At 46.3% G+C, this 23,024-nt stretch overlaps 1 protein-coding gene across 25 annotated transcripts in view; it reads left to right on the top strand.

Annotated features, from left to right (window-relative positions):
• Positions 1–23,024, top strand: part of PLCH1 (phospholipase C eta 1) — a 208,780-nt gene continuing 185,756 nt past the window's right edge. For 12 of the 25 annotated variants that reach the window (XM_070577690.1, XM_070577688.1, XM_070577716.1 and 9 more), the window contains exon 1: positions 1,633–1,800. Coding sequence is in view for 2 of the 25 variants with exons in the window: in XM_070577696.1 (XP_070433797.1) it covers positions 3,049–3,072 (24 nt within the window). In the remaining 23 variants the exon portion in view is untranslated. Of the gene's footprint in view, positions 137–1,626; positions 2,409–2,982; positions 3,073–6,437; positions 7,040–23,024 lie in introns of those variants that run through there. The other 13 variants (XM_070577695.1, XM_070577717.1, XM_070577700.1 and 10 more) reach the window with 5 other exon arrangements.

Below are 23,024 nucleotides of genomic sequence, written 5' to 3'. Positions count from 1 at the left end.
TGCAACTTCCTGGGCGCATTCACGCAGGAGAAAGAAAGGGACTAGTTCATGTTGTCGCTGAGCCGGGAGAATCCCCGCCTGCCCCAGCTGCCCGCTCTCCCGGGAGCTCCTTCCTGGTGGGAACTTGGCACCGAAGGTGAGCGAGGGGGCGCGCAGTCCGGCCCCCCCGGGCTCTGAGCAGACAGGGCCGGGCGCCCCGAGGCGGGCACGTGCGCTCGACCCCCGCGGCGCCGACTGCGTGCGCTCTCCTGGGAGCGGGCGCGGGCCTGAGCCCGAGGCGGCGCGTGCCGGGGAGCGGAGGAGCGGCGCGCGTCCCCCTCTGGGCACAGGGCTCTCCTGCGTCCGGACTGCGCGCACCGGCACTTTTCCTGGACGGTGGAGCACGAGGCGGACGACACGGGGTCGGGATTCCCTGAAGGCGTGCTCTGACCCGTCTCTGCACCTCCACTCCAGCCTCGCCCGTCTCCTTATCCACCGCCCCCCGCCCCCGTCCGCCCCCCGAGGCTGAGGATCGGGGTCCGTCGGTTTGGGAACCTTTGAAACTTGAGGGAAAAAGTACAAGACTTCACGCCCGCTGCTTCTGCCCTGGCTAGCCGGGCTCGGGGTCCAGGTCCGGCGCTCGGTGCACCCAGCCGGCGGGGTGTGGAGGCGGCGGGAGCTCTGGTCACGCTACCGGCTCGGGTCCTGATTTCTGCGGGGGGAGGGGCTGGGGGAGGGGAGGGGCTCCGAGGAGCGGGAAGGAGGGAGAGAGGGAGAAGGGGGCGTTCAGGGCCGGGACAGAGGGGTGGGAAGGGGCTCCGGGGAGAGGGAGGGGGAGAGTCCGGGCGCGCGTGAGGACTTGAATGAGAGCGGGTTGCCGCGGCGGCCCCAGCTCTTCCCGGCTCGGCTCGGGGGTGGGTGGGGGGTGTGTGTCTCTGCCGTGCCTTTCTAGGGGGTCTTGTGCACTTCGACAGGGCTTGGGGTTGGAGTCACAGGGTCAACAAGTCGTCACCCCAGCACCTTGGCGGGCGCCCCCGTGCCCAGGGATCGAGGACCCTTCATCTGCCGAACACTCCAAGTGGAGCAGGTCGGTGCGTTTCGGGGAACAGGGGCCGAGAGGCGAGGACCATGCACCTGTCCAGGGGTGCAGGAAATCGTGCACCAGTCCAGGGGCGCAGGAGACCGTCCACAGTTCCAGGGGCGCAGGAGATCGTGCACAGGTCCAGGAGTGCAGGATCCAGGAGCAGGTGCCGAGCTCTGCTCCCCGAGCCCGGCCGGGACACACTCGTCGGGACGCATGAGAGCTGTTGTGCGTAGGGTCCCCTCACTCACGAGGACGCGGGGTGCGATCCAGCGCCGGAGTTGAGCGTTCGGCCTCGTGGTGGGGGTTCGCCCGCGGAGGGTCAGGCGGTGCCGGGGGCTGCACCGCGGGGTCCTTGGCCCCTCCCGGACCGCGTCTCCCGCAGGCAAGGGGACTGCGGTGTCCGCGACCCTGGGGCCCCAAGGCTGTCGCCGCGTCCCCTGGCCACGCGGAGGAGCGGGTGCGCTCCGCGCCGGGGGTTCACCGTCCGCCGACTCCTGGAAGGCTCCCGGCGCCAAGCTGGGCGGGGCGGTCTGCGCCTGCGCGCTGCGCGCCCGCGCGTTCCCATGGCGACGGCGCCGCGCGGCCGGGCGGACGCGGTCCCGGTGCGGCGGCGGGTCCCGGGCCGTGTCTTTGTTGCTCCGGCGCGGCGTCGCCCTGTGGCCTCGCGCCGAGGTTGGGAGCGCGGCAGGAGCACGGCGGCTCACTGGCCCGGAAGGGAAGACCCCGCCGCAGTGCCGGTACGGTGAGGACGCGCTCGCCAGACTACACTGAGCCGCCCCCTCTGTCCCGGGACGCGAGGAGCGCGCCGCTCCGGGAGGCGGGCTTGTGATGCTCTCGTGGGACGGTGCTCCGGGAGGCGGGCTGGTGATGCTCTCGTGGGACGGTGCTCCGGGAGGCGGGCTGGTGATGCTCCCGGGGGATGGTGCTCCCGGAGGCGGGCTGGTGATGCTCCTGGGGGGTGATGCTCCTGGAGGCGGGCTGGTGATGCTCCTGGGGGATGGTGCTCCCGGAGGCGGGCTGGTGATGCTCCCGGGGGATGGTGCTCCCGGAGGCGGGCTGGTGATGCTCCCGGGGGATGGTGCTCCCGGAGGCGGGCTGGTGATGCTCCCGGGGGAAGGTGCTCCCGGAGGCGCACTGGTGGTGCGCCCGGCTGCGGTGCTCCCGGTGCACCCAGGTCGAGGGGCAGACACCAGGGCTCCCAGGAGAGGTGCTGGTTTTCCGGGTGCCCCGCGTTTCGGTCTCTTCTGGGTTAATTTTCTGCAGGAAAGTTTCAAGAAGCCTTGGCGCGGACCAGTCAGATTTCTCAAGCCTTCAGTTAAGAGAGTCATTTCCATTTCTTAAAATTGTGAGTCCTCACAGCTCCATCCTCTTTAAAAATCCCATTTGTTTACACACAGGTTAGCATTTGGCGAGGGTGCACATCTTAAGGGGTATGTAGAGGGAGCTGTAGCTTCTTGTTGCTCGTTTTTCTTAGGTTGCATCAATATTTGGCAGCCTGATTGATAAAACTAGTTGCTGTTAAGTAGACATTGGTTAGAATTAACGTGATTGAAAATGAAAGTTTAAAAGTGGATATCCTGGGATAAAGTATGGCATAAAGATAGCTTAGATGAAGTAATATATGAGTATTGTCTTGCTGTATCCTATTGTTAAAGAATTTGCCTTCCAGAATACCAAATGTTTATTAGTGGTAGACATTTTCAGACAATATGTTTCCTCTATCAGCAAATGATGTCAACATGATACTTCTCTTCAGATGATTAGCAAATAACATGCTGTTAAAGTTACCTCTCCCATCCCATTCTTTATAAATGCCTAGACATTATGCAATCCATCTAGCTCAGATGTTTAAAAATGTCCAGTTAAGTTTTTTTCCCTTTTCTCATAATTAAAAAAATAGAAAACCTCTTAATTTTCAGGTTCAGGTACTTTGTGACCCTGTTTGATGGCTTGTAACTGGCTCCAATTCCCTAATTCTCAGTGACATGTGTTTCTGCTGGTTCCAGGAGGTAAACTGCAGTTTAGCAGATCATGGGATAATGGGGTTGGGAGCGCTCGGGGAAGGATAGGGGGAGGCTGTGGGGATGAGACAAAGGGGGGAGGTTGGTGGGCAGAGCCAGGATTTATAGCTGCACCAGATTCTTCATAAAAGCTGCTGAAGTCATTGCTCCTGTTTGATGTATTTTCCCACATCATCAACATCAATTAAACTTATTTTTAGAATTAGTCTTTTAAATAATTGTAAGGTTAGAATTATAAAAATAGAATATGATAAAGGGTGCTTTATGTTACGGTGCCATAATGTAATACTGGGAAGACTCTTAATGTTTTCTACTTAATTTATTCACTTAGCTAACTGATAGTTTATTGAAAATTAATTACATATAAGGCAAGATAAATCCAGATTCCTGCCCTAATGAACTAAGGGCGGTGAGTTCTGGAATAATTCTAATACTGTTTCCGGTGTCAGGGTAAAACCCTATCCCCGTGGAACGATTCAGGAGAAGAGTTGGTTTAGTGCTGAGACTCAGAAACAAATGCTTACACTTTGATTAAGAAAACCCTGGACGTTGTTCTGAGCGTTTTAGATAGGAGTCTATATATAGGGTAAGAAGCATTGTGTGCACCTATCTTCTTACACTTTTGTAGTACAGACGTGGCCCTAAAACTTGCAGTCTTGGCAAGTGCAGTCTGAGTTTGGGAGGAACAGAGAAAGCCTGTAATTCTCAGGTTTCTTAGATGGAGATAAGGTGAGTGATTCTGTAGTCCTTTGTTCTGGCTGCGTGTTTCATGACATCATAAACCTCCTGCAGCTCCCTTCTAAGAAGAGCGTTGGTCTCTCTGCTTGAAGGATCATGACTATTATTTCTCTGAGAGGAAAAAAAGGGATAAACTTATGATAGAAGGATAAAAGGAATACAGTCGGGCATTTTAACATTTGAACTTTTGAGCTGGAATAATTTCTAGGCATTTTTAGTGAGTCTGGACTCTGTTGAAATCCATTACAGCCATGACAAACCTCTGATGTGATACTGACCATGGTTGACAAATGTTTCCTCTTGTCACCCAGGATGTGGAGGGTTAGGGAGAATGTAGTCTCCTCTCCTTCAGCACTTCATGAGTCTGATAACAGTTACTGGCTCAGAGAGCTTGCTGAAGAGCATCCCCATTTGGTTATTGCTCTTTGTCTGGGAAAATCAGATTCAGCTGTGAATGTGGACCAAGTGGTGCAGAACTCATTACTGTGAACAATGCCTCCTCGGCCTGGGAAGCATGTTCTCTCTACTCTCTAGTAGGAGCTCATTCCAGGCTGGCTCTGCTCACAAGGAAAATCATTTAGACACAGTTCACTGGACACTCACATCTCTCTGACACCCATGACCATTTTTGTTTAAGGAGAAATCCAGTACTCCTGTAGTAGGGTGTGCCGAATTAGAAGTGCATTTTAAGAAGCCCATGAAGAAGTTTACACAGCTTTGTGTTATTATCATTAAGGTCCCTCTCTTCTGTGCTTCAAAGTGAAAGAGGGCAGGAGGATGCAGAAGGCACAACTGAGAAGACTTTTATAGCAAAGTGAAAAACATCCTCACCAATGCTGCATTTTGGATGCGCTAGACTGAGTGTCTTTGCCTCATTATTGTCATAAAATTACAGAAAAAGACATCTGCCATGTTTATTACATAATCGGGAAAGCAGGGCCCAAGGTTGCTAAATGGTTTTCTTAAAGTCACACAACTAACAAATGGCAGAACTGGGATGAAAATGCCAAGTTTCTGATTTCAAGAGATCCTCCTGTTTCCAGGAAATCTAGGGTAGGCAGATATGAAATCCTTGCTCTAGACTTGGTCTTTGCAACTATGTTTAATTGCTATAGTTGTGGATATAAAATGGTCAAACATCAGCACTGTTACATGATTGAATCTGATTTCATCGAATGGGACTGACATGGGCGCCCTCTCCTAGGTCTTTGGTTATAAGCATGTGTATTTCATGAGGACGCACGTGGTGCACGTGTGTAAATGCAGAAGATCCTTTTCCAGGGTATATTTGGCCTGAGGAATTCTGGCATGATTAGGATTTAACACAAGGGGAACAGTTTTTCTGATTACTTATTGTCCAGTAAATATATTAAATAAGGGTTTCTGGAAGAAAAGGAGGAAATGGATGGTAATGTGTTCCAACTGTGTGCCTGGGCTTTTGCTTTATGTCGCTTTAAAAGTCATAATGATCAAGAGATGCAGGAATTATCCCATGTTACTGATGAGGCTCAGAGAGGTTAGTTTCTTGCTCAAGATCAAGTGAGTATGAAACATCTCAAATTTGAAGCCGGGTCTGTCTGCCTCCATGCTCTGTTGCATCATGTTGCCACTCAGAAAAGCAACACTAAATTTATGAAAAATACTGAGTTGGTTTTCTTTTCAAATTCATCATTCCATCTGAAGAACAAACAGGTAGAAGTGTTTCTGATCAGCTTTTTGGTGAGTGGAGTGTCGTATTCCCCATGTGGAGTCCAGGAGGTTATAAATTCAGGCCTGGTTCTAGGAAAACATTCAGGTCTTTGTATAAACTGTGTTGGCTATTTGTTTAGAAGCCAGTGATGTTTAGGTTCCCTTCTGCAGATGCTTCTCCACATCAAAGTGGCCCACTTATCACTCCTGGGTTGTTGTCAAATTGCGATGGGTCCAAGAGAACCCTCGTGATTTTAATGTGTGTATTCTGGCATCCCAAGACTTAGATATTGGCTTTGTCTTATAAACAATTTGCTCCCTCATTTTCTTCAAATAGTGTTGAGAGACTTACTGCTGGATAGAACCAGATGGTGCCTTCCTCTAACGTGATTCAGATTGGAGACAAGAATCACCTTGGACAGTTGCTGAAAATTTCTAAACTTATGCCAGAAGCTGGAGTTTTGGTGCTCCTAAAACTGCCCTGCTGTGGTGATGAGAAATTGAAATTGGACTGTACTGAGCTGGTTTCAGATTTGCAGTGTTTTTGAGCTGGTTTACGCGTGAAGAAACTGAGGCTCAGGGATGTCCACACTCGCATAGCCGAGTTGGGACTTGAATGCTGACATTGCAGACGCCTGGTCTGCTGGTCTCAGCAGCACAGCGCACCTCTCTCCCGGGCCTTCTTTCCTCCCTACGGCTCTGACTCCAGGGGAGAAGAAAGGGTTCAGGGTTTTAGAAAGTTGGATGCTCGGCTCTGCTTTGGGCTTCCGGCACCGCCCAGGGCTGCAGGGCTGTCTGGGTTTCCCTCTTCATGAGTTTGTTTTCTGTGGCTTATCCTATGAGCAGCCTCTTTTCTCTGCGGTTGGTTCTTCTGAATTTAGCAAGGGACTTGTGAACCTGTCCAGCCGCTCTGGTGCCTATGCCTTTCCTGTTTTGTTTTTTTTAAAGATTGGCACCTGAGCTAACAACTGTTGCCAGTCTTCTTTTTTCGTTTTTTTTTCTTTCTGCTTTTTCTCCCCAAATCCCCCCAGTACATAGTTGTATATTTTAGTTGTGGGTCCTGCCAGCTGTGGCACGTGGGACGCCGCCTCAACGTGGCCTGATGAGCGGTGCCATGTCTGTCCGCACCCAGGATCTGGACCAGCGAAACCCTGGGCCACCATAGTGGAGCGTGCAAACTTAACCACTCGGCCACGGGGCGGGCCCCATGCCTTCCCTGTTGAATTGCCCCTGGAAGGCAGACGGAGCTAGCTGAGTGCGAGCACATGCGAGTTACTGATTAACTCACCCGAGGCAGCCGTGGCTTCTCGTTCATCCGCCTCCACTTCCTTGTTCTAGTCCACGAGAACCAGACATTTGAATTTAGCTTCCCACTTCCCTCTTCTGCTCTTCAGTTTAACTGAAGCAGTCTCTGGACCTTGGAAGGGTCTCCGTGGAGTGCTGAGCGCCCTCTGCAGCACTGCCCCTGGCAGGAATGTTGAAGATCTGTGCGGTGTTCTCAGGGGTCTGAATCCGGGACAGAAGTTAGGTGAGTTGATTTGCTGGGTAATTGTATGCAGTTTGGTTCTCCACACCTGCTGTTTCTTTGAGCCGAACAACTTTCTGACTTTGAGTAATATGGGAGTTTTTGAAGAGAAATTTATTTTTTGAAAAGAGATTTCTTTATAGAAAAGAGTAATGTGTTAATATAAGGAGTTAGGATTATGTAAAGATCCGTTGATTTTTATTTCAATTTAAAGATTGTTGGTACCATACAATCCTCTGTGTAAAAGAGAAAAAAGGGGAGTTTCCTTGTCTGCATATAGAATCTCTCTACACAGGAGCTAATAGTGTGGTTGCTGGGAGACAGGTGCCAGAGTGAGCTATTCATTGTATACTCTTTTGTGCCTTTTGAATTTTGAAACTTCAACTCAAGACATAAAATTAAAATAAAACAGAGAATACTTTTAATAATAAGGAAATAAATAAGTAAGCACCTCCTGGCTCCTAACTGTAGGAGGAGGAGACTGGGAAGCAATTTTAAAGAAAAGGAAAGCAGTTCTTTTTCTTACTGTCTTTTAAAGTCTCACGAAAGTTCACATTTAGTAATTTTTTTTTCACATTTAGTAAATTTTAAAAGCAGTGTGTTCTGGGGCCGGCCCCGTGGCCAAGCAGTTCGTGCGCTCTGCTTCAGCGGCTCAGGGTTTCGGCAGTTTGGATCTTGGGTGTGGACCTAGCACTGCTCATCAAAGCCGCTGAGGTGGCTTCCCAGACAGCAGAACTAGAGGGACCTGCAACTAGAATACGCAGCTGTGTACTGGGGGCTTTAGGGAGGGGGAGGAGGAGGGGGATGAGGAGGAGGAGGAGGAGGGGGAGAAGAAGGGGGGAGGGGGAGAGGAGAAGGAGAAGGAGGAGAAGAAAAAAGCCGTGTTCTTTAAGCTCTTCTGGATTTCGATAACAGGGTCTGGGGAGGATTTTTAGAGTTTTCCTAGTTTTCTTCCCTCTCATAAAGCATCAGCTACTGGCTGCAGCCAACTCCATGGGCCGATGGGAAGCAGACCGTCCCTCCTGAGCTAGCCCTGTAGACTTGTCCTGCTGGCAGTTTGTGGAGTGAAGGCTAGAAACTGAGCCCCCCACCCTCCCCCCGCCCCCGCCGCTGCGAGCTGTCTTTTTTCTCCCCGTGGGGAAATCCCTGTGATGTGATCATCCTTTTATTTTCCTGAGCAGTGTCTACATGTGAATGTCAGAAGAATCTTTTCTTCTCAAATTGAAAAAGAAAAAAAAGCTTGAATACAAAGGTTTTCTTCTGAATCACAGCTGTTTTGGTTTTAATTAGGTTGTGAATTGGAAGCGTTTTTTCTGTTTACTGGTTGCATCGTTGAATACCGTCTTGGGAGAGAGTGAACACAAACTGTGTACCAACTGCTTTTTCACTGTCAGGAGAGAGAGGTGTGAAATGTTATTTAGTGTCCAACTTGAAGTTGAAAGCAAAAACTCAAGTTGGGACCAGTTCTCAGCATATTCTTGAAAATTTCTCATCTCAAATTTGGCGAAGTAAATAAAACATATTTTCCTCACAGAATCCTTATTGCTATGTTGCTTTATTGAAAAAGAATAACTGAATAGATTATGCTTTCTCACGCTTAAAGATTTTTGAAGCTTAAAAGGGCATTTAGTGAAAATTCTCTCTCACACCTCTACCCCTCAGTCATCCAGTTCTTTCTCTAATAGACCAGCAGTGTTATTAGTTTCCTGTGCATTTTTTGAAAAAGATATTTCATTTATACACAAGCAAATACATATGGATGCTTTATTCCTTTTTTTAAAAAATCAAATGGTATTGGACTATCCACATGATTCTGCATTTTTTCTTGTAACAAAATGTTTTATATATCGTTCCATATCAGCATATAGAGCTTCTTAATTCTTTTTTTTGTTTTTACTTTATTGTTTTAGGTTCACAGCAAATTGCTCCCACACATGCATAACCCCCCATTGTCAACATTCCCCACCAGATGGTACGTTTGTTACAATTGATGAGCCCACACTGACGCTCGTCATCGTCCAGAGTGTGTGGTTTACGTTACACTTCACTCTTGTGTTCCACCTTCTGTGGGTTTGGACACATGTATAGTGACATGTATCCATCATTACAGTGTCATACAGAGTATTTTCACTGCCCTAAAACTCCTGTGCTCTGCCTCATTCCTCTCTCCCCCAGCCTTCAACCCTTGTAACCACTGCTCTTTTTATTGTCTCCATAGTTCTGCCTTTTTCAGAATGTCACAGAGTTGAAATCACACAATATGTAGCCTTTTCAGATTGGCTTCTTTCGCTTAGTAATATTCATTTAAGGTTCCTCCATGTCTTTATGGCTCGACAGCTCATTTCCTTTTAGTGCTGAATGATATTCCATTGTCTGGATGCACCACAGTTATTTATCCATTCACCTACAGAAGGACACTTGGATGCTTCCAAGGTTTGGCAATTATGAATACAGCTGCTGTAAACAACGTGTGCAGGTTTTTGTGTGGGCATAGCTTTTCATTTCCAAGGAGCACGATTGCTGGATCCTATAGTAAGAGTATGTTTAGTTTTGTAAGAAACTGCCAAACTGTTTTCCAAAGTGGCTGCACCCTTCTGCATTCCCACCAGCAGTGAAGGAGAGTTCCCGTTGCTCCACATCCTCACCAGCGTTTGGTGTTGTCAGTGTTCTGGATTTTGGCCGTTTCCAATAGGTGTGTAGTGGTGTCTCATTGATGTTTTAATTTGCATTTCTCTGATGACGTGATGTGGAGCATTTTTTCATAGGCTTATTTGCCGTCTGTATATCTTTGATGAAGAGTCTGTTAAGGTCTTTGGTATATTTTTTAATTTGATTTTTTACGTTTTTATTGTTGAGTTTTAAGAGTTTCTTGTATATTTTGGATAACAGTCTGTCATCAGATGTATTTCTGCAAATATTTTCTCCTAAACTGTAGCTTGTCTTCTCTCATTCTGTTGGCAGTGTCTTTCACAGAGCAGAAGTTTTAAATTTTTATGAAGTCCAGCGTATCAATTCTTTCTCTCATGGATTGTGCCTTTGGTGTTGTATTTGAAAAGTTATTGCCAAACCCAAGGTCACCTCGGTTTTCTCATATGTTATCTTCTAGGAGTTTTATATTTTTGCATTTTACATTTAGGTCTATGATGCATTTTGAGTTAATTTTTGTGAAGTGTATAGCTTGTGTTTAGATGCATTTTTTTGCATGTGGATGTCCAGTTATTCCAGCACCATTTGTTGAAAAGACCATCTTTGCTTTGTTGAACTGCCTTTGCTGCTTTTCTCAAAGATCAGTTGATTCCATTTATGTGGGTGTATTTCAGGTCTCTCTGTTCTGTTCTGTTGATCTATTTATCTGTTCTTTCTCCAGTATCACACTCTCTCGATTACTGCAGCTTTACAGTGTCTTGAGGTTGGATAGTGTTGTCCTCCAGCTTTGTTCTTCTCTCTCAATGTTGTGTTGGCTCTTTGGGTTTCTTTATTTTTAATGGCTACATATTTTCTACTGTATGGATATACTAAAATTTAACAGGTTAATGGACACTTGGGTTGCTTCTGATCTTTTGAAAGCAATGGTGCAGTGGATAACCCTATATATACATCCTTTTGCACATGGTCAAGTATAGCTGTAGTATATATTTTTGGAATTGGGATTGCTAAGTCAGAGGTATATACCCTTGTAATTTTGATAAATATTTGCAAATTGGCCTCCATAGAATTTGTACAGTTTTTACTCCTATCAGAAATGTATTATAGTGACGATTTCTCCACACCCTCACCAACAGTTTGTCATCAGACTTTTTGATTTTTGCTAATCTGAAAGGTAAAAAATTAGCTTCTTGGCATAGTTGAAACCTGCTGTTCTCTTACTCACTTTTGGGTTACTTTACACATCTCCATTTTGAGCACAGCCTCAGAGTAGAGGTTGTCACTTCATTCTTTCCAGTGTAAATTAAAAGAGCAACTTTTTATTTATTTATTTATTTATTTTTTTGAGGAAGATTAGCCCTGAGCTAACATCTGCTGCCAATCCTCTTATTTTTTTTTTAAAGATTTTATTTTTTTCCTTTTTCTCCCCAAAGCCCCCCGGTACGTAGTTGTATATTCTTCGTTGTGGGTCCTTCTAGTTGTGGCATGTGGGACGCTGCTTCAGTGTGGTTTGATGAGCAGTGCCATGTCTGTGCCCAGGATTCGAACCAACGAAACACTGGGCCGCCTGCAGCGGAGCACGTGAACTTAACCACTTGGCCACGGGGCCAGCCCCTCCAATCCTCTTCTTTTTGCTGAGGAAGACTGGCCCTGAGCTAACATCTGTGCCCATCTTCCTCTACTTTATATGTGGGACGCCTAGCACAGCATGGCGTGCCAAGCGGTGCCGTGTTCGCATCCGGGATCCAAACTGGTGAACCCCTGGCCACCAAAGCAGACTTAATCACTGTGCCACCGGGCCGGCCCCAAAAGAGCAACTTTTAAGAAGCAAATGAACAGGCTTTTGGCTGCTGCCTCGTAGAGGAACAGGGTTGGTGCACTTACTTTTCTTAAGTAATAGGTTTAGTTGCCTTTAATTTAGTCTTTTTTTGTACTAGTTTAAGAAAAAATCACCAAAATCCACACTATAAATTTCACTTGAGGAATTGGTAACCTTATTTGGTTTTAGTTCCCTGTTTTGTCTCATTAGTGCCTTCTGAGGCACCTTCCTCAGATTCTGTCTGAAGCAGCTTTAGGTGGGTGGTCTGTCAGACTTAGAGGGTTAAGAGCTCAAAGCTTGAAGAGCACTGTTCGTGTGAAGTGTGTTGGTACATTTAACTACTGCCACCAGCTTCCAATTTTTCCCAGAGCTTCCTAAGAATTAAGGATTCAACACATTAAAAACAAAGCTGAGTTTCCACAATTTAAAATATTTGACTAGATTTTCTCTTGATGCTTTTTTGAATTGAGAATTCTTTTTTTTTTAAGATTGGCACCTGAGCTAACAACTGTTGCCAATCTTTCTTTTTTTTCTGCTTTTTTCTCCCCAAATCCCCCCAGTACATAGTTGTATATTTTAGTTGTGGGTCCTTCTAGTTGTGGCATGTGGGATACCGCCTCACTGTGGCCTAATGAGCAGTGCCATGTCTGTGCCCAGGATCTGAACCCGGTGAAACCCTGGGCCGCCGAAGTGGAAGGTGCGAACCTAACCACTGTGGCACCAGGCCAGTCCCTGTGCACACTTTTAAAAGGAAGGAATATGTAAAAAATGATGGAACTCTGCCAAGCCCGACAGGAGCAGAGGGAAGGGGAAATGATTGCAGATTGGGAAGTCTGCTTCCATGAGTGGCTCTGCTGTGCCTGGCAGTGTGGTCTCCTCCTCTCTGTCTTTCTCTCTTTCCCTCTCTTATGTTCATTATTTATTAGGAAGCAAAATTACTTAGACCTTGGGCCTGCCCCGTTGCCAGTGGTTAAATTCATGTGCTCTGCTTCAGCGGCCCAGGGTCTTGCTGGTTCGGATCCTGGGCGCAGACTGGCACCGCTCATCAGGCCATGCTGAGGCGGCGTCCCACATGCCACAACTCGAAGGACCCACAACATAGAATATACAACTATGTACTGGGGGGCTTTGGGGAGAAAAAGAAGAAGAAGAAAAAAAGATTGGCAACGGATGTGAGCTCAGGGCCAATCTTTAAGAAAAAAAATTACTTAGGTCTTAAGAGTGCAGTCTGTGGAGTTAGATTTTTTTAGTTCACTACCGGTGCTGTCACTTGGAAGCTGTGGGCCTGAGGTACTTCACCTCTCTGTGCTTTAGTTTCTCTCTCTGTAAAATGGGGATAATAATTACACCTAGCCCTTAGAGTCATTGTAAGGATTAAATAAAATGGTACTTGTGAAATATTTACCACAATCCCTGGCCCATGGGAAGTGCTGAAATTATCAGCAGTGATTACAGAGTGGCAGGTGCTGAGTTCACGTATTTGAGGCTAGATCAGGTCCAGATGTGGCCGTCAAACTGCAAGGCTCTGGCTTTGAATGTGAATTCCCAGGGTGGAATTCTGTTTCTATGGATGTAGTTTACAGACACTCCCACTGAAACAACTTAACAATGTTGTGTACAATAGAAAGATTGTTTTCTTAAATGCAGTGAACCAGTGTGAGAGTAAGGGGTCTACTGAGCGCTGAGTTGGGTTTTGCCTTGAGAGCATTTGCCAAAGCAGGTTAACCTGAAGTTCTGTTTTTGTGGGCTGAGGGCACAGGGAACAGAGACAGGAAAGACAAGGGTCAGAGAGGGAGCCTTTCATGAAGCTAGGCTTTCAGAGGCTTCTCCCTCAATGGAAGGGTGAATTAGAGAAAATAAAAAATCATCTGCTCTCTTTCCAGCCCTATAAGTCTGTAAGGAAAATCACCTCTCAGAACCTGGGTTCTGAGCAGAGGCCTGATGGTTTGGGCCTGAAAGTTGGTGATCCTGAGCCAGATCCAGGACAGTCGTACGCCTGGCCGCACGGTCACTGGTGGATCAGGAAAGCCTCAGGTGAAATTTGATTTAGAGAGTTCCCACATTGGGGCCGTCCCTGGTGCTGAGCAGAAGCCACTTTCCCCCTCTTTTGGAGGAGTCTGTTTTTATCCCAGACTTCACAGAATCCCCACCAATAAAATTAGAAGGAAAATGAGCATCTTGTGGTGAAAAAAAGAAAGAAAATCACTAAACACAAGATATGAATGAACTGAGAATAAGAAACTAAAGAAGCTGATTTGAAAAAGAACCAAATAGAACTTGAAAACATATATAATGTTATATATGTATAACATATTACTGAAAATACCTCAGTGAATGGATTTAACAAGTTAATCCAAGCTGAACAGGGAAATAGTCAACTGAATGTTAGATCTGAAGATTTTCAGATGGCAACATGGGCAAAGAGGTGAAAAACCCCAAAGAAAGGTTAATCAGTGTGGGAGATAGGGAATTCGGATTCGAGATAAGCTTAGTTACAGTTTCAGAGGAGAAGAGTGAGGGTAGGAAGAGGCAACACTTACAGAGATGATGACTGAGACTTTCAAGGACCGATGGAAAGGACCACTGCAATGTGCATGAAGCGTACGAATCCCATGCAGGATAAGTGAAAAGAAATCCACACACAGACAAAACAGAATTAAACTGCAGGCTACAAAAGATAAAGAGAAGATCTTAGCAAGATCAGAGAGAAGAGGCAACTGTTTTCAAAGGCATGGCAGGTTGTCCTGACAGTGCAGCGCTAGAAGCTGAAAGCTGGTAAATTTCACGCACTGACAGAAGTTAACTGTCAGCTTAGGATTCAGTTTCCACTAAAAGTATCTTTAAAAACTTTCAGTTACAAAACCTAGAGAGTTCTAGCAGACCCTCGCTACAAGGGTGCATGTCAGGCAGAGGAAAAGTGTTCCCAGATGGAAGGTCTCAGAAACAAGAGGTAACGACACGCCGAGGAAGGGGGTTTGTATGTTAAAGCACAATGGCCTGTGTGAGGAACAGTGACGACCTCTTCAGTGGAAGTGGATAAGATAGATAACTGGCATAGTTGGAGAAGCGAAGGGAGTTAATAAATATTTAATATAATCGTAAAGTTCTTGTATAGTTTGGGAGGAAGTGAAAGATATTGATTACATATAGACTTTGACAAATGGAGTGTGCATGTTAAAATTTCTAAGGCAGCCACTAACATTTAGTTACAGAATGAATAACTTACTAGTAAACAGGGAAAATTGAAATGAGAAAAATCATAAATCTCAGAGTCAAGAAAGCTGAGAAAAATATAGAGTAGGCAAGACAAGTAGCAGGCACAAATGAGAGGAAGAAATAAATCCAAAGGTACCAGTAATGACAACGCTACAGGAGTCAGAGGTTGTTGGACGGGATGAAAGTTCAGCGATTGCTGCTTCTGAGCGACATGTCCAAAACATACGGATACAGAGAGGTTAAAAGTAAAATGAGAGGAAAAGATAAGTGGATGATTAAAAACTACAAGAAAGATTCACATCAGACAAAATAGACTTTAAATGCCAAAAAAGCATTTTTCGAGATATAGTGGGTCATATTGGTTCAAAAATTTCAACTCATCAGAAAAAAGTGTATGCATCTGATAACGTGGTCTCCATATATATTAAGCAAAAATTGAGAGAACTGCCATGAGAACCACGTTCCCTGTGAGATTGTTCGCGCACTTCCTCAGTGCTCCTCATGGGGAGCAAGGTCAGTCACACGGACAGGGTCTGGACAGCGTGATTAACAAGTTTGAGCTGATGGAGGTGTGAAGGTCACTGCGTCTCGAAACTGCAGAGTACACGTTATTTTCAAACACACAGAACATTCATAAAAAGTGACCTCGACGATGGCATCAGGCAAGTCTTCACTGTGATCAGTGTCACACAGACCAGATCTGTGACCACAATGCAGTGGAGCTAGAGTCTGGTAACAGAAAGAGAGCCATGAGTAATTATAGAAATATGTTTCACAGTGACCCTTGGGTCAAAGAAGAAATTGTAATGCAAATCAGAAGATATTCTTTTTTTTTTTAAGAAAATGCTTTTTTTTTTTAAAGATTGGCACCTGAGTTAACATCTGTTGCCAATCTTCTTTTTTTCCTTCTTCTCCCTGAAGCCCCCAATACATGGTTGTATATTCTAGTTGCGGGTCCTTCTGGTTGTGCTGTGTGGGACGCTGCCGCAACACGGCCCGCTGAGTGGTACCATGTCTGCACCCAGGATCCAAACCAGTGAAACCCTGGGCCGCCGAAGTGGAGCATGTGAACTTAACCACTCTGCCACGGGCCAGCCCCCAGAAAATGTTCTTACCTGAATAACAAAAGTCCTGTGGGTCAGAACTTTTGGTGGGGTAGGCCATGAAAGCATGTATAAATGCTTGTGTTAGAAAAGAAGAAAGCCTGAAAATTGGCCAAATGTTGAAGTGAGAAAGTCAGAAAAGATGCAAAATAGACCCAAAGAAAATAGATGGAAATAATAATAATAATTCCATGTTATTCAGTGGAGAGGAGCAATAATGACAAAATTTGGGGGCCAGACTGGTAGTGCAGTGGTTAAGTTCGCACATTCCACTTTGGCGGCCTGGGGTTTGCCAGTTCAGATCCTGGGTGCGGATGCAGCACCGCTTGTCAAGCCATGCTGTGGCAGGCGTCCCACATATAAAGTGGAGGAAGATGGGCATGGATGTTAGCTCAGAGATAATCTTCCTCAAAAAAAAAAAAAAGACAAAATTTGGCTTTATAAGAAGTAGTAATGTTATTGAAGACCTGGCAAAACTGATTTAAAAAACAAGAGGAGAGAGGCACAGATAAACCATATTAGGAATGGAAAAGCACATGTAGATATTTAGAAGATAATGTTATGAACTGCGTTATGCTAAAAGATTTGAAGGCTTGGAGGAAATGATTAATTTCTAGACAAATATAACTTACCAAAACTACGTTAGAAAAAATAGGGTGAATAATTCTGTAATTCTTCAATAAAATAAACCAGGAGTCAAATATTTCTCCATAAAGGAAGGTCCAGGCTTAGATGGGTTTAATGAGCAAGTTCTAACAAACATTCAAGGAAAAAATAATTTCAAACTCGCATCCGGGGAATAGAAATGCATTTTATGAAGTTGTGATAACCTCGATACAAAAACCTGTTGAGAACAATGAGAAATGGAAATTATAGGCCAGCCTTACTTAGGAGCATACATATAAGAATCATAAAACGTGAGCCAGCCAACCCCAGCAACGTATAAAGAGACATGGCATTGTGAGCAAATTGCATTTGTCCTGAAATGCAGGTGGGTTCAACCTTGCAAAGTTCAGCATGTTAACAGACTGACGGGGACATATCTTATCAAACCAACAGGTGCAGAGAGAGTGTCTCATGATGTTTAACATCAAATTATGCAAAAAACTCTTCGGAAAATGGGAATAGAAGGTGACTTTCTTAACCTGGTAAAGAATATTCACAAATAACCTACAGCAAATGTTATGCTTAGTGGTGAAACATTGAAGTTAAAAGCGTTTTGTTTCCTGTTAAAATCAGGACCCGTCATTCTGTGCAATATTGTTTTTCACACTTGGTCTCATCCTAGTCCTGTTCTTTTCACGTAGCATTTACATCATGAGCATTTCTCCATCCTCTTTACAAAGTCTTTGCAAACACACTTGGTAATACCTGCACTACAGTCAATGCTACCCAATAGTTGGTATTCAGTGTTCGGATTTTTCTGTCATAAAAATGATGCAGTGGACATTTTTGTGTATACATTTTGGTCTGTATCTTTATTTTTGATGTGTTTCCAGAAGATGAGTTACTGAGCCAAAAGGTATGAACTCTCAAGCACTGGGTGCATGTTGCATACTTTAAACCAGCCCTCTCAGATGAAGCACCCACATGTCTGGAGGGTGGACTGTGTATCTCATTGCTCACCAAGAGCATTTTCAGCTGCTTTAAAGAAAAGAAAACACACTCGGAACTTGAGGTTTGGTGGTGTCTCCTGTGAGCCTTAAAAAAATGGACAAAGCACCTTTTATTTCTTTCCCTTTGTGTACATAGCTGGAGGGGGCTAGCTATGGAATTAGGCTGTTTGCAGAGCCGGTTAACAACCAGTTTAGCAGTGCTTGGGACCTGTGGGAAGTGGGGGAGGGAGCTTGTGATGGGGAGGGGGGGACAGTGACTGCATCTGTGGAGTGGGGTGGGCCGGCTGATGGGGCCCTGGGTTTGACCAGGCTTCTGAGCCGCTTCGTCCCTCCCACCCTTCCCTGCACAGCGTCATTTTCTTAACTTGTTTGTCTTAAAAGTAGTGGAAAAATGAGACAGGAGCAGCTGTCTTTGACATCTTAGCTTTTAAGGGGATTTAGTTTGAATTCTCAACCTTTTGGGATACCTTGGTGCAGAAATTCCCATGTGTGTTGTGTTGGAGGCTGTAAGGTATTGGAAGCTGTGGGGTGCAGGACACGGTTTTGGGGCTTTCCCCCATGTTTCTGTGCACTTACTGTTTTGTGGATATCACTTCAAGCCTGTTAATTATGTCTCGTGTCTCAGCAAGGCTTGAAGAGCAGGGAGTCAGCACTCTCCACGTCAGTGCCACGCTGTCCTGCTGGTGGGAATTCACTCTGCAGTGTCCAGGGCTGCTTTAGTTTGTAATTAAGGAGGAATGGGTTGGGTATTGGGAGTGTTGCCCATAGCTATTATTGTAGAATGTGGAGTCTAAGGTGGGAAGTGGTGCGAGAACATTCGCTCACCACCATCCCTGGTTCGTCACGTAGATGAGGTGGCCGAAGTGCGGAGCAGCAAAGAGATGTGCCGAGGGAGGCCCGGCTCCAGTTGTGGCCTCTGGACTCCGCAGGCGTGTGTCCACAGCCCTTGACGCCCTACTGCCTGCCATGAACTAGTTACCCTTTCCAGCAACAGGGTGCGTTTTAATTTCTGGCTGTCATCTTCCTCCCTGTTGTTAGCAATTTGCAGAACACATGAGCCCCTCAGACACTTTTCTCTATGATGTCTGGCTAGAAAACTTGGCCTTGGTGCTTCTGAACTTGGTCCAAGTAGCTCACTCAAATTTCTTTGCAAAATAACCTCCCACCATTTGATACTCAAAGGGCCGGCACTTTGATCTCCAGTCTGTATGCCCCAAAGGCTCTTCGCTGGAGCAGCAAAGTGTGCATTTCTTGAAGCAGCAATTCATTTAGTCGCCTCCTGTCTCTTCTCCTTCATTGGCCCATGGTGGAGCTGGACTGATGGTGGAGGTGGGAAAAGTTAGTCTTGTCTGTCAGGAGTGATACGGCCCCAGGCACTTTGCAGTGAATTGGAGTATCAGGGACACCAAGATGTGGCCCTGGATGGGGACAGGGATGTGGAGCCTGAAGACGTGTGTTTGTGACCCATGGGGCTATTATAAGGTTTATTTTTTAAAAAGACAAGTGTTGACGAAAATAATCTATAACCAATCTATAAATGAAAATTGGGGTGAGTTTGTTCTGAGCCAGTTCAGAGGACTAGCTTAGCCTTGGTCCTTCCTTCCCGAAGGAAGGAAGGGCACCAAAGAAGTGGGGTATACAGAGTGGTTATATACCCTCAAAGAGCATGTTTCACATATGATTGAAATGCCCCTTTTACAGTTGTCATGAGACTGTCTGTTGGCACAGCAATTGGTGGACACAGCAGGTAGCAGGTCTGCTGTCCTGGTGGACACAGCAGCGTGGCAGGTCTGTTGTCTGGAGCTGTGTGGTCACAGGTGAGCACAGCAGTCAGTTCCTAGCCTAGGGAGAGATGCTTATCCTTAAGGAAATGCCACTGTGGGAGAAGTTGCATCTTTATCCTAAGGCCATTTGTTCTTGTCTTTGAGACACAGCAAATGCTTAAAGCAGACATACAATGCATGCTCAACAGCCATGGCAGGCCCTTTTGGAAAAACAAGGTCAGACCAAATTAGCTTTACACCAAATGGCTTCCTCATATACTGAATATCCTATTGCTTGCCATTTGTTTGTCACAAGGTAGAAATGGAAATACTATATAACTAAAAAGAGATTTACAAATAATATGTTAATAAGAAAGAATGTAGAGCCAGCCCGAGTGGACTAGTGGTTAAGTTTTGCGTGCTCCGCTTCAGCGGCCAGGTTTGGGTTCCTGGGCGCAGACCTACAGCAGTGGTCTGTCAGTAGCCATGCTGTGGTGGCGGCCACATAGAAGAACTGAAATATACAAAACATGTGCTGGGGGGCCAGCCCCGTGGCTGAGTGGTTAAGTTCGTGTGCTCCACTTGGGCAGCCCAGGGTTTGGATCCTGGGCGCGGACACGGCACTGCTCATTAGGCCATGTTGAGGCGGTGTCCCACATGCCACAACTAGAAGGACCCACAACTAAAATATACAACTATGTAGTGGGGGGATTTGGGCAGAAAAAAGCAGGAAAAAAAAAGAGATCGGCAACAGTTGTTAGCTCAGATGCCAGTCTTTAAACAAAAAGAAAAGAAATCATTACTGTTTAAAAAAAGAAAAAAACAACAAAAAACCCCAAGCATACTGGGGCTTTGGGGAAGGAAAAAAAAAAGAAGGAAGATTGGCAACAGATGTTAGCTTAGGGCAAATCTTTCCCAGCAAGAAAAAAGAAAATGTAAAAATGTAAAAGAATGGGAATTGGGGTGTGAGTTTCTGTGGAAGAAGGAGAATGGGCTGGGGTGGTAGTAGTCAAGTAGAAGAGAGGGGAGATGGCAGTCAGCGCGTCCTGAACAAACCCCTCTACTTTGTACAGATGTGTGTGTACATCCACGTGGTAGTAGTCGCAGTACATAGAGGGGGAGATGGCAGTCAGCGCGTCCTGAACAGACCCCTCTACTTTGTACAGATGTGTGTGTACATCCACGTGGTAGTAGTCGCAGTACATAGAGAGGGGAGATGGCAGTCAGCGTGTCCTGAACAAACCCCTCTACTTTGTACAGATGTGTGTGTACATCCACGTGGTAGTAGTCGCAGTAGATAGAGGAGATGGCAGTCAGTGTGTCCTGAACAAACCCCTCTACTTTGTACAGATGTGTGTGTACATCCACGTGGTAGTAGTTGCAGTAGATAGAGAGGGGAGATGGCAGTCAGCACGTCCTGAACAAGCCCCTCTACTTTGTACAGATGTGTGTGTACATCCACGTGGTAGTAGTTGCAGTAGATAGAGAGGGGAGATGGCAGTCAGTGTGTCCTGAACAAACCCCTCTACTTTGTACAGATGTGTGTGTACATCTACGTGGTAGTAGTCGCAGTACATAGAGAGGGGAGATGGCAGTCAGCGTGTCCTTGACACGCCCCTCTACTTTCTATAGATATATACACACATAAAATACTGGCCTCCCAACAAAGTTCTCTTTTAAAGATTTTCTTACTTCTTTTTTCTCATTAGCAGTGTTACGTCTTTGAATTCGGTTTATCCGCTTCAATTGTATATCTTTTAAGCCATTTAGATGACTTGATTAGATTTGTAGTGTTTCATAAAACTCTTGTTAAAGCAGTTGACATAGGTTTGCTCCACAGTTAGAAATGGCTAAGGGAATCTAAAGATGAAGATAACTTTTCAGCTTTTTCTCTGCTTAAATTTGCCTCCCAGGGGGCTGGCCCTGTGGCCAAGTGGTTAAGTTCGCATGCTCTGCTTTGGTGGCCCAGTGTTTCACCAGTTTGGATCCTGGGCACAGACATGGCACCACTGGTCAGGCCACGCTGAGGCAGCATCCCACAGACCACAACTAGAAGGACCCACAACTAAAAAAATATATATATACACGACCATATACTGGGGGGACTTGGGGAAGAAAAAAGGAGGAAAAAAAACGAGATTGGCAACAGTTGTAGCTCAGGTGCCAGTCTTTAAAAACAAAAATTGCCTTCAAAGGGTGTGAAAGAGTTCTGTACGACCAGAACAATGGACCTGAAAGCAGAATATGACTAAGGAAAGCCCGAGTAAATAGAGAGTCATATTTTGAGACTCAGAGAAGACTAGTTAAAAAATTAGCCGAGCCACAACTAGAAGGACCCACAACGAAGAATATACAACTATGTACCAGGGGGCTTTGGGGAGAAAAAGAAAAAAAATAAAATCTTAAAAAAAAAAAATTAGCCGAAGGTCTACCAGGTCTCAATTTTTAGAGTTAAAACAAGAATGGAGAGCTCGTGAGCGCTGGGTGGGTTCTCCACACACTTCCCTCACTGACGAGTCCCATCAGAATGGAGAGCTCGTGAGCGCTGGGTGGGTTCTCCACACACTTCCCTCACTGACGAGTCCCATCAGAATGGAGAGCTCGTGAGCGCTGGGTGGGATCTCCACACACTTCTCTCTGCTGACGAGTCCCATCAGAATGGAGAGCTCGTGAGCGCTGCGTGGGTTCTCCACACACTTCCCTCACTGACGAGTCCCATCAGAATGGAGAGCTCGTGAGCGCTGGGTGGGATCTCCACACACTTCTCTCTGCTGACGAGTCCCATCAGAATGGAGAGCTCGTGAGCGCTGGGTGGGATCTCCACACACTTCCCTCACTGACGAGTCCCATCAGAATGGAGAGCTCGTGAGGGCTGGGTGGGATCTCCACACACTTCCCTCACTGACGAGTCCCATCAGAATGGAGAGCTCGTGAGCGCTGGGTGGGTTCTCCACACACTTCCCTCACTGACGAGTCCCATCAGAATGGAGAGCTCGTGAGCGCTGGGTGGGATCTCTATACACTTCTCTCTGCTGACGAGTCCCATCAGAATGGAGAGCTCGTGAGCGCTGAGTGGGTTCTCCACACACTTCTCTCTGCTGACGAGTCCCATCAGAATGGAGAGCTCGTGAGCGCTGGGTGGGATCTCTATACACTTCTCTCTGCTGACGAGTCCCATCAGAATGGAGAGCTCGTGAGGGCTGGGTGGGTTCTCCACACACTTGCCTCACTGACTCGTCTGCTGGGAATGGAGAGCTCGTGAGCTCTGGGTGGGTTCTCCACACACTTCCCTCACTGATGAATCTCCTGGGAATGGAGAGCTCCTGAGCGCTGGGTGGGTTCTCCACACACTTACTTCCCTCACTGACGCGTCTCCTGAGAATGGAGAGCTCGCGAGCACTGGGTGGGTTCTCCATACATTTCGTCAGTCAGGACTCTTTGATCACAAGTGACAGAAAACCCAGCTCAATGTGGCTTAATCAACATGATACGAAGCAAACAGGGAATGTCCTGGCTCATGTAACTAAAAGTGAGCAAGGTGTCTCTAGCTTAAGATGTTACTTAAATTTGTCAACAGGACTTAGCTTCTTTGTTCCTCTGGGTAGGATCTAATCTCACACAGATTTTCCCCCTGTACTGACAGGATGCTGCCCGGAGTTCTAGGTTTCGAGGCTTCACAACTTCACACCCTGAGAACTTCAAGTCTGGTCTGAAAAGGAAGTTTCTTTCTCCCACAGTTCAAGCAGAAATCCATGCCTGACCTGCAGTGGTCTGATGGTGGCCATGCGTACCTTCTCCCCTGTGGCCTGGAGGACCACTTCTCTG

The sequence above is a fragment of the Equus przewalskii genome, chromosome 15, assembly GCF_037783145.1.
Source record: "Equus przewalskii isolate Varuska chromosome 15, EquPr2, whole genome shotgun sequence".
Classification (NCBI taxonomy): Eukaryota; Metazoa; Chordata; class Mammalia; order Perissodactyla; family Equidae; genus Equus; species Equus przewalskii.
The sequence above is the reverse complement of the archived record's forward strand: the minus strand, read 5'-3'. Positions and strand labels throughout refer to the sequence as shown.